Source organism: Dunckerocampus dactyliophorus, chromosome 1, assembly GCF_027744805.1.
Source record: "Dunckerocampus dactyliophorus isolate RoL2022-P2 chromosome 1, RoL_Ddac_1.1, whole genome shotgun sequence".
NCBI lineage: Eukaryota > Metazoa > Chordata > Actinopteri > Syngnathiformes > Syngnathidae > Dunckerocampus > Dunckerocampus dactyliophorus.
This window is the reverse complement of record NC_072819.1, coordinates 37,258,964-37,276,188: the sequence shown is the minus strand read 5'-3', so window position 1 is coordinate 37,276,188 and position 17,225 is coordinate 37,258,964. Positions and strand designations below refer to the sequence as shown.

Genomic DNA, 17,225 nt, shown 5'->3' with positions numbered 1-17,225 from the left:
ACTAGTGTAGTCCACTAAAACATCAACAGTGATTTACTCCGTACTTGGTCCCGTGAACTCAGTTCTGGTCAAATTTCGGTGATGAGAAACGTAGTTGCGGTTAGTTATTGGGAGAGGTTGGCTTCTCAAAACAATATGCGTTCGAAAAAGTGATACATTTGCATGACAAAAATGCCTCCTCAAAAAACATCAGACCTCACAAATTGCTCAGCTTTACTTTCTCGCCTTTTAACTTCATGTCCATCGCTGTGTATGTGATGAAAACGCAGGCTGTGGAACACATACGTAAACAAGATGGCTGCGACGTCGCGGCGGATGCATCTTCATCACACACACACACACACACAACACTGGACAGCCGCATTCATACGACGTCAGAGAAATAAAGCCAAGTGATTTGTGAGGTCTGATTTTTTCGAGAAGGCATTTTTGTCATGCAAATGTACTGTATTACTCTTTCGAACGCATATTGTTTTGAGAAGCCAAACTCTTTACTTAAGTAACCCCAATAACTAACTGGAACTACATTCCTCATCACCGAAATCCGACCAGAACTGGACTCACGGGACCAAGTGCGGGGTAAATCACTGTTGATGGACTACATTGCTGATGGGGATGTCAAAAAATCAGAACTGTCCCTTTAAGTGAAGAGTTTGGCTTCTTAAAAGAACATGCGTTCAAAATAGTAACACATTTGCATCACAAAACCATCGCAAACAAAAAAGTCAGACCTCTCAGTTGCTCGGCATTATTTTCTCTCCGTTCGTATTACTACGCGCTCTCGCCTGTCCATTGTTGTGTATGTGTTCCATAGGGGAGGAAGACTGTTGCAACGCGAGAGTCTCCCATCGCAGCAGTCTACATCCAAGCGTGTGATAATTGTGATTTTAAGAATAAAGGGTTGGTACAGTATGTTCGCTATCAGTAGCATTATGGATTATCCTAACTGACCTTTTTTGTAGCGCAATTAGTGAGTGAAGTGTACTTTTATAGTTATTTCTCCATGTCGCCACACAATAAGTTCGATGTGGTAATAAAAGAGAACAATAGAGAGTATGGAGTGATTTTTGCTTTGTTCAGTATTGAAGTATTTCTTGCCACTTTGTGTTGTATACCCTTAATGTGGGATTTCCAACTCATTTTGTCGTCTATTATAAGGCCTAGACATTTACTGTCGCTCACCCTGTCAATGTCTATGCGTTTTTGCGCTTTTTGTTATTAAACCTTTTTTCCTTCACCGTCATTGTCGTCTCTGTTGTGGGGTCCAACCACAGGGGGTTTAATAATAGTGACAATAGCTCAGCTTATTTTGGAGTATGATGACACTAATGCTATCTTGCAAGATATTCATCATAATTACACAAAGTGAAGAATAAGTGCAACTCATGGTTTTCACAGAATTTATTTGACTTTATTTTGGTTGTTAGGAAGCAACTGAAGCATTTGACTTCACATTCAGAAACCACATTTGCTAACTAATAACAATAAGACAATCATTCGCCATTGGTGTTTATTTAAGATGCTTTAAGGTCAAACAGTCCCATCATGCAGCTTCAAGTGAACTCAGTCTTCAGCCAGGCAACATCATCATGCTGAGAGGATTTGACTGCTAAAAAGGATTACACCATTTGACATCCTGATCGAAACTGCTTAACCACTTTGATTAGAGACCAAAAATATAATATTTTGAGCATTTCTAGGCTGTGATTATGTTACTACAGAACTCAACCATGGTTTGGAGGAGATTATTTGAGGCACAATAATAAACTAATAACTTGTTATATTAATAGATATAATAATAGCCTTAATAGATTTTTTTTACCAGTCTTGTGAGTTGTGAGCAGTGATTGAATGACAAAAAAATACCACACCTTTCACATCTGCAACTGCATTTAAGTTTTGTGTCCTACAATGAACCTCTGGTCAGAGAGTCATAACATCAGTGAAATGTAAATCCAGCTCAGTGTTGAAAACATTCACCTCACTTGCACCCTGTTTGGGTGTACTGTATAAATCAAGTCCCAAAGCTGGCAATGATTCTCTTCAATCATCTGTGAGGAATAACATCTTTCATACTGATGACCGGATTGTACACGTAGACATGATTTTTTTTCCCCACAGCCCATTAATAACGTACCATATGTCTGATAATGTTTTGGCCAATTGAGTTGAAGGATTGCATTATAAAATGTAAGCGTGAAGGACTGTGTTCACATAACGAAGGTGAGACGGACATGAACTGCAACAAGAACAAACACTTCAGTAAGAGACTGTTCATCCTGCCATATTGATTTAATTGCATATCATGTTTAATTGTCTAGGTCTGTTCAAATAAAGTGACCAGAACAAGAGCTGCTTATTTTTGAGTGTCCGTGTCCAGTCCAGTTTGGGGTTGAAGTCATTAGAGCTGTTGTATTCATCACTTCTCCCAACTGTTTCCACAGCTCCTAATGAGTCATAAATCTTACCCTCATTACAGTCAATAGAGATGAACAAGAACCTTTTCGGTGCCAAAGCAATTTTACAAAGCCTCAAGACTCCAGCAGTCCATTTTACTTTCTGAGCATCAAATAAACGTTGATGATAGCGACTATGAAACTAAACAATGGAATACTGTTAGAAAACGTCTACTGGTGTGGGACTTGATTGACTTAAAGCGCCTTCCAGAGAGCAACAGCTCACACGGATATAAGTAACATACAGTAACTATAAATATAATCATATTTTTGTAAACTTCAGCAAAAGGCCTTTGCAGTCAATGACTGCCTGGCGTCTGGTTCCCATCACCAAATTGCCAAGATTTGGAGCTTTGCCATGTCTTCACTGCAGCCATCCTTATTTTGTTTTGTTTTTTTTTTCCTCATATTACAACTTTAAAAAACATTTTTCTTTAATATTTCAATTTTATGCTACTAAAATGACATTATTTTTCCTTACAATGTGACAAAGTTATTCTCGTAAAATTAAGACATTTTTTTTCTCTTAATATTATATTTATTTGTACAATTACTGCTGATTTTTCAATTTTTTTGTTGTTGTTTGTATTTTTTTGTTTTATCATTAAATTGGATTTTTACAATGTGCCGCGGGCCAAATAAAAACAGCCGCGGGCCGCAAATAGCCCCCAGGTTGCACTTTGGACACCGCTGCAAGAGAGCAAGCTTTTCACTTACTGAGGACAAACATGGAGGCAGCAAGACCCACAAACAATCGGCAAGTGAAGGTGGCTGCAGAGGATACCCATCCAAGTGGGTGGGATTAAGGGGTCAATGATTTTTTTTTGCACTCCTTACTGTCGGCACCAAATCAGACGCATCTTTTTGAGGTGTGACAAAGGTTAAACATCTGGATAGAGATGTGAGAGCAGACTGTGTTTGATCAGCAAACAGAAAAGGTGAATTTCAGACCACTGTTCTGTGGCATTAATCTGCAGGATTAAAGCATCGAAAACTTCAGTCTGGTGCCTTTTTGTCTTCATGCAAGTGAGTCTTGCATGAGTTAGAGGGCTTACCGAGCTCCGATACGCATCTAATTATGTGTGCACACTGCATGTGTCATAAATGTCTTTAAACCAGAGCAGGTGTGATCGAGATCATGAACAGCAGCCTCCCGAGCCACATGTGCAGCAGCAGACCGGATGGAGGGAGGGGATGTGGGAGAGGTGCACACGGGTTAAGAGCTAAAGCGGCTTGGCCCAGATGAAGAGGGATCTCAGGCTCTCATCCAATCAAAGCCCAGCCAACAGCCCACTCTCGCTGACACAGTGAGGAGACTGGTGAGCCTGGCCACACGCATGCTAGATGAACATCTACAAGACATGGATTCATTCAACATTGCCATGCAATGCCACAACATACAGTATTGACAGCTAAAAGGACAAAAGTATTTGGGCACACCTTTTCGACTGCACTTTTCAGTTTGCCCCAAATCTCAGTGACAAGTGTACAAGGACATTTCCTACAGTTGTATGCTTCCAGTTTTGTGGGACAGCTTTGGGAAGGCCCTTTTCTCTTCCAGACACTCCCCAAATTCTTGTTGAACATCTTCTTGGCAATAGCCATCTATCACGATGACTTGACTTGGTTCACGTTTATTCTCATCTCTTGGCACTACGGAAATATTTGGGGTCTATCTCAGTTTACACGGCAGACACAAATAAGAATTTACAGGTGTTGCCTTTTGTAGAACATAGTACTGCATCCATAGACTGTTTAGTATCACTTATGTAACATTTTGGACACAGTGAAAAAACAATCCATGTCAACAACATAACCAAGGAAGAGATCTGTTAGGGCAGTGCTTCTCAAATAGTGGGGTGGGGTGGGGCCCCGCTGAGAGGCCATGAGAGGCAGGGGGACTATACTCATAACATTTCTTCAAGGTTGACAGGTCTATTAGTGTCTTTATTCATGCTTGAACACAGATTGTGCCAGCAACTCATACAGTGCTTTGTACAGCTAAATAAATTATTATCACTGCAGGTTCTCAATTGTATTTCAAATCAGGAGGTGGGGATTTATGTCCCCTAGGGGAAGCATGACAGAACCACTGTGCCAGGGTGTCTATTCATCTGAGTAGTTGCATGTTGGGGTCTGTCATTCCTCTTGAGTCCTGCTGGTGGCAGTAATGCCCATTAGCAGCTGCTCAACAACAGAAAGGAGTTTCCACAATAACAAAAATATTGCATAAATTGGCCCATGTCCATGCCACACTCTTGCAAAGTTGGTAACATACAAATATACAAACAAAAGTCACAATATCAACAATATTTAACCCACTGCTCCCCTCTTACAGTTTCTGATGACCGTGGATCATCATTTGTGGTCATGTGTTGTCAACATCATGGAGGGCCAAAGTGGGTAGGTCATTGAGGATAAAGTCTATGTGAACATCTGCCAAAACTAAGAGATCATCTCATCACAGTAGAAATTGCTGCACAGTTCACTGTGATGTAACATATAAACACTAATAGGTGGTGGAGGGGTTCACACACGTCCATGAAATGGCCATTGTGTTTTAGCAGTGCGGCAGTGCTACTTTGCACTTGATGATGCACGCACCAGAGTATAAAAACCTTAAATTGATAATAAGCACCTGCACCTCACCATGACACTTCCCCTCTGACTGCATCACTCTCCTCTATTGACATTGTGGTTCAATGAGGTCGCCCAAGGGTCCTCTCAATGAACCTTTTGATGAATGACTCATATTGATTGTGCTCATATCTGGAAGGGAAGAGCACTATACTAGGACATTAATGTATAATGCATGCACCTAATTTTTGTCATTTACATTCAGGTTTAAAGCAATTACACTGAGGCAGAACTTGCTCTTATGTACATACACATGCAGGAGTCAACCACAATAGGATAATGGCTTTTTAAGTTACACAAGTGCAGCCTGCAGCTCTTCCGACGCACAACTAGTCAGGCATATATGAAAAGAGAGAATTTAGGTGGGGGAAAAACAACAAAAGTGGGATGAATGAACAGTAATATAATGAAATCTTGTCTGCCGTTTGACAGGAATGTCAAAAGAGAAGTCTAATTCTCAGGAGGCGGTGCATTGTCGTCTAATGTCGCTTGCCCTGCATCCCTTCCTCATGATGAGATGGATGATGGTGCGTGAGGAAGAGAAAAAAGAGAACGGGAGGGAGAAAGAGAGGGATAATACCTTCTGAATACATGATGAATGTAGTGCTTGGGCTTAAACTGACTTGGGGGTGAGTTGCGCAGGGAAACAGGGAGAGTGCCTGTGTCAAAAAGCTGGCCGTCACCAACTCTCCCTTACTGCCACTCACATTCTCTCAATTGTCCTCTTGAGGAGCATCACATAAGCAAAAGGATACATAGCCTTTCTGTACTCCAGAGAGGTGGGAGCTTGAGGAGGAGAGAAGATGCTCAACAACATGTCAACGGACTGCGAAGAGGGAGAGGGGAGCCCCAACAACCAGGGTGAGTGAGGCTGGTGAGAGAGGAATGTGGTGGCATTTGTGTGTGGCTAATGACAGTGTGCACATGCTCAAAGTTAGGAGGAGAAAGGGTGATGTGGTTTCAGGGCAAGAAGATAGTATTTGCATATGTCACAAGTGGACAAAGGAGCAAACTTTGTGATGCTTTCACTTGTCTCTGTCAACTTACTGTAGAAGATGCATGTTTGCTAAATGTGAATGAATTGCTTGGTGGAGGCAGTGTAATTAACCAGGGGTTTACATTTGTCAAGCCATGTCAAAGCAGCTCATGTGGAGAGTAATAGCTTTTCAAGGCTGCTCTCATTCATCTCAGCAGACATCAAGAATGTCCTGCCACGGGCAATAATTTCCTTTCATAACGCTACAAGAGCATCTGCGTTTGTACTTCATGGACATGTGCACCCAAACATGTCTAGAGTGATGTCTTATGTGGCACTTAAACATTTTACACACACATTCGCAATGAAAGCAAAAATTTCAGTGAAATACAATTTCAGTGAAACTGTCAGATCGGTATTCATTTAACATCGGATAGGTATTCATTTAACAATGTATACAATATACACTCTTCATGATACATTTCAATTCATTTCAGTTTATTTATATAGCGCAAAATCACAACAACAGTTATCTCATGGCACTTTACACGTGAAGGTCATACTCATAAATGAAAACAAAGAACCAAATGAAACCCCACATGAGCAAGCACTTGGCGACAGAGGCACGGAAAACTCCCTCTGGGGAGGAAACCTTCAACAGAACCCAGGGTCTGTGGGGCAGCCGTCGGTCTTGACCGGTTGGGTTGAGATAGAAAAATAGGGTAGAGGGATACGTGGTAGATAAAAAAACAGGACAGTCTTTATCTTAGTGCAAGGCACACAGAGGAGTGTCTCTGATCAGTGTATCAGGTGTCTGTTCTAACTGTATGCTTTAGCAAAAAGGTGGGTTTTGAGTTTACTTTTAAATAGAAAGAGGGTGTCTGCCCCCCCGGATTGACTCTGGGAGATGGCTCCGTAACAGAGGAGCCTGATAACTGAATGCTCTACCAGCCATTCTACTTCTAAAAAATATAGGAGTGGCAAGTAAGTGTAACTTATGGGAGCACAGTGTTCTACTGGACTGATAGGGTACTTGGAGCTCTTTAAGATATACCGGTGCCTGGCCTTTTAGTGCTTTATATGCAAGAAGGACACTTTTAAAGTTGCTTCTAAATTTTACAGGTAACCAGTGCAGTGAGGCTGAAATATGATCTCTTTTTCTGGCTCTGGTTAAGACTCGTGCCGTATTTTGAACTAACTAAAGGGTCTTTATAGATTTCATAGAGCAACCTCTTAACACAGAAATGTTTACTGTCGTTTACTGATGCTCAAAGATATATATTACTGTCAACATTTTTTGAGGCCAAATAAACCACTGTTATGATAATATCCTGTATAATAATAACAAATAACAATAATAATAATAATAATACAGATCACTTTTTTTCTCTTATCTACTTGTCTTTGTCTATTTACGTCAGAGTTGTCCAGCTGTCCTTTATTTGTAATTTAACACAATTTATAATAAAAAACATATACATACATTATACATACAGTACATACACATTTAAAGACAAGTTTTTATTAGTTATTAGTATCAACAATTTAGCTTTTTCTAGTTACATTATGCCTTTTGCTCTATTTTTTTTACTTTTTGCCGGGTTTTTGGTTATTTTATTTCTGCAATGAGCCACGTTCCACAGATGGCCCCTGCTCCACACTTTGCACACCCATGCGTATTTTGCCAGGAAGGAGTGGTGCAGCAAGGCGACGAAGGGTTGTGTCCAAACTCTACTTTCTTGGCTCTGTTGGTCAGGGGCTGAGTGACATTGTGGAGGATTTTTTGGTTTTTTTTTTTACAGCTTACAGACATGCATTGCACAGCATTACGGAGATACAGTGGTGTGAAAACGTGTTTGCCCCCTTCCTGATTTCTTATTTTTTGCATGTTTGTCACACTTAAATGTTTCAGATCAAAAACATTTAAATATTGAACACAAAATGCACTTTTTAAATGAAACTTTTTATTATTTAAGGGAGAAAAAAAATCCAGACTTACATGATCCTATGTACCACCCTTAGCAACAACAACTGCAATCAAGCGTTTGTGATAACTTGCAATGAGTCTCTTACAGCGCTGTGGAAGAATTTTGGAGAATTGTTGCAATTCAGCTACATTGGAGGGTTTTTGAGCATGAACCACCTTTTTAAAGTCATGCCACAGCATCTCAATAGGATTCAGGTCAGGACTTTGACTAGGCTACTCCAAAGTCTTCATTTTGTTTTTCTTCAGCCATTCAGAGGTGACTTGCTGGTGTGTTTTGGATCATTGTCCTGCTGCTGAACACAAGTTGGTTTCAGCTTGAGGTCACAAACAGATGGTTGGACATTATCCTTTAGGATTTTTTGGTAGACAGCAGAATTCATGGTTCTATTTATCACAGCAAGTCTTCCCGGTCTTCCAGGTCCTGAAGCAGCAAAACAGCTCCAGACCATCACACTACCACCACCATATTTTACTGTTGATGTATGATGTTCTTTTTCAGAAATGCGGTCTTACATTTACACCAGATGTAATGGGACACACACCTTCCACAAACGTTTGTCTCGTCAGACCTCAGAGTATTTTCCCAAAGGTCTTAAAGAGCATCAAGATGTTTTCTGACAAAATTAAGATGAGAATTTTTGTTTAGCGGTGGTTTTCGTCTTGGAACTCTGCCATGCAGGCCGTTTTTGCCCAGTGTCTTTCTTATGGTGAAATCATGAACACCGACCTTAACTGAGGCAAGTGAGACCTGAAGTTCTTTGGATGTTGTTGTGGGGTCTTTTGTGACCTCTTGGATGAGTCGTTGCTGCGTTCTTGGGGTAATTTTGTTTGGACAGCCACTCCTGAGAAGGTTCACCACTGTTCCATGTTTTCGCCATTTGTAGATAAATGGCTCTCACTATGGTTTGCTGGAGTCCCGATGTTTTAGAAATGGCTGTATTACGTTTTCCAGACTGATAGATCTCAGTTAATCTCAGTTAAGTTATGTTTTAACAAGGGGGGGGGGGGCAATTACTTTTTCCCACAGGGCCATGTAGGTTTGGATTTTTTTTCTCTCTTAATAATAAAAAGTTACTTTTAAAAACTGCATTTTGTGTTCAGTTGTGTTGTCATTAACTAATATTTAAATTTCTTTGATGATCTGAAACATTCAAGTGTGAAAAAAATGCCAAAAAATAAGAAATCGGGAAGGGGCAAACACTTTTTCGCGTCACTGTAGACAAGACCATGTGTTCCATTACTCGGCGGATTCTTCTCCTTTGTTGATTGCTTGTATTTAATTACCGAATAAATGCATGACTTAAGAAACAATTATATGCGAACCCTTACTGGGCAAATTTAGCAGCCAAGTCGCTAAATTGTCAGCACGGATCACCCTTATGTATGAGGTGTGTTATGAAGCACCGGTACTTGAAAGTTGGCACTGAACCACATGCAATGAGCATCAATAGAACCGCTCAGTGATTAAGGTTGCAGACGAGTCCGAACATCTACGTGGGTTGATATGACAAATCTTTAAGTAAAGTTGATCAAATGTATAATTACTACAGCTTCTGCTTGGACACGAAATGTAACTCAGATGGAAAAAACAGCCACTCTTAACTTGCTGATGCTGTGAACACCGAGATAGGTTAGATTGCAGGGTTTCAAATGTGCATAAAGCACTTAGTGTGGGCTTCCAATAATGCCTTGCACACTGCCACTTCCATATTAGTGTATTGTCATTGCCATAGTTCACGGTCTTGGTTGGCTTCTGGCTGCCCTGTTCTCACGATACAGCTTTTCTCCAAATGAGAAATCTCGCCACGTTTTACAATCAACAAACGGGCGGGACAGAGAGGTTAAACGAGCACTTTGTCAAAGGCGACAAAGAATGTTTTCGGAAGGATGTGGAACATTGGGATGCTACATTATTTAGCTTCTCATAGCAAGTTCATATTACTGATCACTGATTTCGTCAATAGGTCAATGAAGCCACAAATTAGCTTGCGGGGAAGTACAAAGGTCATTTCAATACCAAATATTTGTCAGTTTATATAAGAGCATGAAATGACACCGCGCATGCTTAATGCAGGGGTCAGAGTTGAGACTCTTACAACTGTGTTATGTAAGGGCAGCACATGGCTGGACAAAAAAACAAAAACAGCCAAGCAATGTGAGGAATGCTTCTATAAAGCACCATCATTGTCATTACTTTATATAAGGTAGTACTTGAAACCAAACGAGTGTGTGGTTTGATTGTTTGCTCTCTTGTTTGCATCAGATTGTATCAAAGGGCACTCTCTAGTGTCCTTGATGATCTGGATGTGTGCCCTCGGTGAGGTTAAAATGAAACAGTGTTTTGAGGGTGGTAGATACACTTACATTATATACCATTTTGTACTGCAAAACAGCTAAAATGCTGGCCAAATTCTACATTTGAGCATTTGACAGAAGGTCAAACTAATTTTGTGTCCAATTATATCCCCAAAATATCAAATTGAATTAATGTTAATCTCTCCGTGTGTGAGAAGGGAAAATTGCTGGTGTGGTTACGACTCCTAATAAAATTGCTTGCATTGATCAATAATGAAATATTTCTTCAAAGGTGGTGTGATTATAAGCGGCTTCTCTCCTCCTGTCCAGTTATGATGGAGTAATCCACTTGCCAGATGTCGTGAGCCCGTCCGCTGGAGTTTGAACATGAATCCATTTGTCTGATTGCCCATACGTTAATGCAGCCTGTATACTACAGTATTGTCATTTTCCTGAAAGAGTCACATAACTGGCTGGGTGAAACCTTATTTTCATACTTGAAGGGAAACAGAGAATAACTTGTAACATCAACTAACTAATATTACACAGCCGTTCAATATGCAAGGAACTTTTTTGTGACAATAATTAAAGTCAAACTCAGCATTCAGCACAGGAGTGAGACAACCATCTGCCTGTATTGGTTGACTAGAGAGAGACAGATACAATGGAACAAACTCATACAAGTGGTAGTAATCAAAGCATATATTAATTTAAAAAAACATCACGTTTCCTTCCTACCTTCATTCTTTGCATTCATAATGAGGTGTAATGGATAAGAGCGGTCATATCATTGTGCATAATCTCATTGTAGTGTGAGTGTGGCCTTACTTACACTATACTTATTGTCACATAAAGGGTCATATAAAGGTTTTTGGTATCATTGCCTATTGAGGATTTACTGCTGTAATAGACAGGCTAAGAGGAGAGGACAGTCTTTCATCAGTTCCGACTATCCTGATGTACAAAGGTGCCACTCTCATCTTTGTAGCTCAGGCGTCTTAAAGATGGCTGAAGAGGTCTTTGTAAGGGAGCGTGGCGAAGATAAATCCCGTCAGTGATATTCAGCAATCCTCACAATGTGTCGTACTGCCTTTTCAATGACTTAACACTGCATGTAGAGTGTCACATGCTTACTTTAATCTATATACAGAGATTAGGTCACAATGTCAAAGGATTAGGGAGGTCTTGGCATGTTGTTCTTATTTAGATAGTCTCTTGTATATTGAGGAAGCATGTGTATCCGGGGTCCAATAAGGTGATTTAATATTGCAGACATCATAATGTATGGTGACAGAGGTGCACGGGCACAACTTCTGTGCCACATCTTGTAGTTCAACAAATTAATCTGAAGTTATGTTTTTTTGCCGCTTTTGCATTACAGTCTTCTCGATACTGTAAGTGATGAAATGAAGCTTCCAGTCTGTGTTGCAATTATCATGTGAGATTGGTGGCAGTAACATTTTTCTCTAAATGGGAAACACAAATGTACAAAATGTAGTCAAAAGTGTCATTTTAGTTTGGTAGAGACAGCAGCCTGAGCCTCTCAAAATGTAAAAATAAATAAATAAAATACAATTTGCCTGAAAGTTGTTATAAGGCATCTTGTGGGTCACGACCTAAAAAACCTATTTTGGGTAGGACATAGACAGCTACTCAAAAATCACATCAAAATATTGAATACACAGCAGATTTTTTTTTAATGTGAGCATCTTTAGCATTTTTATGTTAGCATTCAATGCAATTCAATGATATACAGTACATGAAATATCATATTTTGGGTCTTAATTACTGCACTTTTTATATTTATTTTTACTTTATTTATTATTTTTATGCATGAATGCTGCATTGACGCAGCAAAAGCGACTGGCAGAGCAGTGCTGAATGAGCCTGGTTTATCATTTCACTGATTGTATTAGTCCAGAGTTTCGTACTTTGCGCTGTGCTCTTATGTGGATGTTTGTGCCACAGCCTTCCAAATTGTATGTTTACCAGCATTATTTCAAATGATTCTATTTCTGAATTCATTACTTGTTGATAGTAGAACATGTTCACTACTGGTCATGATTTATTTATGACTTTTGTTGAGACAAAAAGTTAACAATAAAGATGGCCACCATTTTTTTCCATAACTTACATTGCATATTACGGTACGATGTTCCCTCGCTCCATCGCGGTTCACCTTTCTCTGACTCGTTGTTTCACTGGGGTTTTTTGTGCAATTTCAGTGCTTTTATTTTTTACATCCTATGAAAGCTGTTACAGGCCAAGCCTGGCCCTTTAACAACAATTGCATCGTGGGAAGTTGAGTGCTGTAGTTCTTTGCTTTAGCAAGAGGTCTATCTATTTTCTCTCTTCGGCCAGCACCGCCCATTGTCTTCTGCATCCTGATTGGCTGTAGACCATTGTCAATCAATCTCCTTTGTGCCATCTCCTGTTGTGGTCATGGCTACCAAACTAGCTAACCTTGTGAGCTGCTTGCTAACCGCCAAAACTGTCAACCATAGAAGAAACAGAAGAAGCAAACCATGTGAGGAAAATATGACGACAGGAGCAGTATGTTTTAACAAGGATACAAACACCCTACAGCCGAACTCCGCCTGGGCCAGGCACGGTCAGAAGAGTGAAATATGCACGGGTCACTTAATAATTTCTTGTGTCCAACCTAATAAGTTGATCATTAAAATTCACATGATATTTGAACTTTGAAAGTGTTTAAACAGGAGATAAATGTGAAAAAATGTTAATGCCTGTCTGAGAAAAGTGGATAGAGTGTATGGTGAGGGGTTTTACAGCCTTAAAACATATATAATAATTGTGGAAAAAAATATAGTTGGCTACTATGTGGATTTCACTTATTGCGAGCGATTTTGGGCACCTATCCCCCGCGATAAACGAGGGAAAACTGTATATGTCCTCTTTTGCACAAAGTGTTTATTTGTGAAATGCATCCAGTGGCATTACAAGAAAAGAAGCATAATGTGTTCATTCATTACACGAGATGTAACCTGACATTATTTTGACGCAAGAGCTGCTGCCTATATCACAATCGGTTGATATCGGTATGGGAAATGAAATGCTGGACAATATCAATAAATCAGACATCAGTAAGAAAGCCAAAAAGCATCTTTACATTAGAGTTAAGCCAAATATAGATATCTTATGGATGGGATTTATGCAAGAACGTGGCAAAGGACTTCGTTTTTGCATTTTGAACGTCATTCATATCCATGATCATTTTAGACAATTTGGAGGAACCAATCTTCTTCACCATTCTGGAAGACGCTGGTAACTCTGTCTTGTCACTGCTGTTAGTCACATTTGAAAGTAGATGTCAATAAGATTTCTAGGGTCCCTATGTAAATCCAGCCTTGGACACATGGGATGGGACAGTATGGTCTTGTGATCATCATAAAACATGTCATCTCTCACATTACTAAGTTGTCCACATTGACTTAGTGGGCCTCTGACAGGTTTATTAAAACCTGGATCATCCTGCTGTTTTAACAATGTATTCGTTTCTTTCAAAGGTTTACATTTATTATTTGGAAACTGTGTAATTCTTCAATACCTGCTATTAATTATACGAATGTTTAAAGGTCTGCAGTGTGTCATTGCATGTATTGCAGGGTGATATTTTACTGTGTACTGATTGTTGTAGCTGTTGTGCAGCAATCTGTTCAAGACACCTTTCCCTTAAGGGAAACAGTAACATATAATGATAAGTTTGCTCTCTTATATTTAAACAATATATAAATAAGTAGTTCTGTTTTTTTATGGTTTCACTGAATTTTGCTGCAACAGCTGCAAATGCATCCTCGTCCCCTCACTCTCACTCTCTTTTAATGGTTACATGTTTCAGATTTAAACAGGATCCACTTTTTTGCAGCGCAGTACATTTTAGTGGCAACGCCGCTAAATGGAGATTTCACTGAATTAATCCTCAGATAAAACCGACAAGTTGAGAGTAATTGAGGTATATGTGGGGCTGCTGTAATTGATGTAATTCAGCTCACTTGTGCACCTGATGGAGTATCTTGCTCATATGCAGATGTTAATTTCGGCCTTCCTCTGTGGCCTCCAGCAGCTGCTGGATAATCCCCCTGAGCCTACGTCCTATTAAGCTTTTAAAAGCTGGAATAAACTGTCCATTTTGTAATAGCCATGTCACATGAAGGGTACAAATCTGCACCGCCCACTGCCTCACATTTGCATGCTTCTATCATGTTGCATCCCAGGGTATCACCATATTTAAATGTTTTACCTTATATAACATTTAAGATAATTACCCCATATCTCAGTGTCTTAGTATGTTAGTCATTTTAAGTTATTTAAAACTCATTGGCATGCAATTTATTTGCAAAAACAGTATGAAACAAAGGTCCCTGTATAATGAAAGGAGTTATTTAGGTGTTTTCTTTCAGTAAATTAGCTCCTTTATGTGCATCAAAATGTATGTATGTCTTTTGGACAGATGGGAGTTTGAGCTAACAGGGCAGATTTCGGTCACCTTTCACTCCAGCTATACTCTACACCACATGTGTCAAACTGGAGCCCTGGAGGGCCGAGACGCTGCAGGTTTTCTCTCCAACCAGTTTCTGCAGCAGGTGATTTAATTGATGAGCTCCTTCCCTCAAACTGAAGGTGTTGATCATTAAAATCACCTGCTTTAGTGACTGGCTGGAAAGAAAACCTGCAGTGTCTCGGCCCTCCATGGCACGAGTTTGACACCCCTGCTCTACACAAATGTTGCTACAGTGTGTAGCTGCAGCTGTTAAAGTTACGATCCCCTTTTTCACACCATGTTATGTTGACAGCTCACGGTGGTGTCTCATTTGTCATTTCGTAGTTATGTTCTTGGCCATAAGGTCCACATCCTGTATGAGCTGTACGAACTGACTGACCTCTAATATTGCTTTTGAGCCATAAAAGACAAGGTTCGTACAAAAGTGTGACTGAGATGTATGATACTCTGTGGGCCTTAGTGGGTTGGTGCTGTTGCTACTGTGACGTACAGTAGGTCTCAACATAGTCGCTCTCTCTCATACTTGCATGAAGTGAAACCTGGCTAGCATTGAATTTTTTTATAAGCTGATTCCTCACTAAGCCAAATGCAGATTTAAAACCGATGATGGATAACTAAATGCTCAGGTGGCTGGAGTCAGTAAAACAACATAGAATACAAATGAAAATACTGCTATCATCTGATGGGAATAAATGAATTGCTATATTAAAAAGGTGCAATAATACAGAGCCCCCGAGGGGACATGGGGAAAAAAAATCGATGAAAAAAAGGATATTGCAAAATAACGCAGTACTTTAGTGAGATCTTGCAAAACAGTTTTGTGTTATCTCGCAAAACTGTTTACATTAAGAGCATTGTACTTCCACTATTTCTGTGCTCGGAGCAGATGTTTTAAACTTCAAATTAAGAGCAGCACATTCACTGTATGTGTGTGGCTAATCAATGTTGGACGGGACGTTAGCCTTTAATTTTCAAAAGACGAACCGAATAACCATCATGGAATTGAAAACTTGTTCCTATAGTAACAGTATCACTTTATACCTCTACATTAGCGCAGTAAGGGATGCGCAAATGCTGAAGATGGAGAATTAAATGATGCATTTCCGCCTCATTTTTGCTATGTGCGATGTGTGCAGCCTAGTTGGCTCGTCTTTTGAAAACAAAATGCTAACGTCCCGTCCGAGCGAGTGTTGCTGGAAACACATCTCTGAGTACGGGTACTCGAGAGGAAGTACATTGACAAGCCATACATTGGATTCTTTCGCTTGTGTGCACTGCTTGCCCAATAAGTAAACAGTCATATCAGAAACTCAATGAATGCGCTGCTCTTAATTTGAAGTTTCAACGCAAACATGTACTCTGAACATGGAAGTAGTGGAAGTACAGTGCTCTTAATGTAATCAGTTTTACGTACTATAATGCTTCACTTTTAATCTACATGTGATACTTTTGAATGCTGACTCCAGCAGCCTGGCAACACCCCTCTTTTTCCTACTACATCGTCATCTTTCATCGGAATCCTAAATTTTCGTCTTGCCTAATATGCTTTGTCGTACAAAACATCCAAAAGTTGCAAGGAAACAACAGCAAGCAAACGTACAGCAACACATGAAACTGAAGTAATAATTCGGCTTCTGCCAGCGTTAAACAGAACGTAAAGTTGCCACAAAAGGGCAAAGATAGGAAATGGGCTTGACAAAATAAAAACAGGAAGTCTTGCTGAAAACAAGGACAAACACAGACACAAGTCAAACCGTTTATTTGGCGTTTGTGTGATTTTGTTGAATTACTTTACTAGCCATCAAGTTTACCCTCTCCTGCCACATTTATTCTTTTGTTATTATTACTTTGATGCATTTTCTTATTTTATATAAATGCTCAAAATGTGTTTATTTATTGATTTACAAAGGGTTGTTTTCCTTGTATAATAATTTTTAATCACTTCAACTTGATTGAGGCGCTCAACTTAAGATGTTCCATTGGTAATGCAGCCCCCACAAGGCTAGAAATGGCCCTGTCAGGAGCCACTGGCGGTTCAATTTCTCGCTCAAGAGTTCTCCAGTAATGAAGTAGTGTCGAATATTTCCAACACAATGCCAAATCATATCTTACAAAACAATTCACAACAATTAAATGCACGTGATCTTGACTGTTGTTGTGTTAGGTGATGGGAATCCTAAAGAGAGCAGTCCTTTCATCAACTGCACCACCTCCAGTGATGTGGAGAAGAACCAGCAGTATGACGGCAAGAATATGGCTCTGTTTGAGGTGAGAGAGGGTTTTTGCAGAAAAAAATGTGCAGAGCACTCAGAGGAGATTGTGAGTATAATTTGATAACAGTGAGTGTTTCCA

At 39.8% G+C, this 17,225-nt stretch overlaps 1 protein-coding gene across 3 annotated transcripts in view; it reads left to right on the top strand.

Moving 5' to 3' along the window:
* Positions 1 to 5,699: 5,699 nt before the first annotated feature.
* The window catches only part of slc12a5b (solute carrier family 12 member 5b), a 38,748-nt gene continuing 27,222 nt past the window's right edge, over positions 5,700 to 17,225 (top strand). For 2 of the 3 annotated variants that reach the window (XM_054786128.1, XM_054786119.1), the window contains exons 1-2: positions 5,702 to 5,954; positions 17,038 to 17,141. In XM_054786128.1, coding sequence (XP_054642103.1) covers positions 5,897 to 5,954; positions 17,038 to 17,141 — 162 coding nt within the window. In that variant the 5' untranslated portion in view covers positions 5,702 to 5,896. Of the gene's footprint in view, positions 5,955 to 17,037; positions 17,142 to 17,225 lie in introns of all 3 variants that reach the window. The other variant, XM_054786131.1, reaches the window with a different exon arrangement.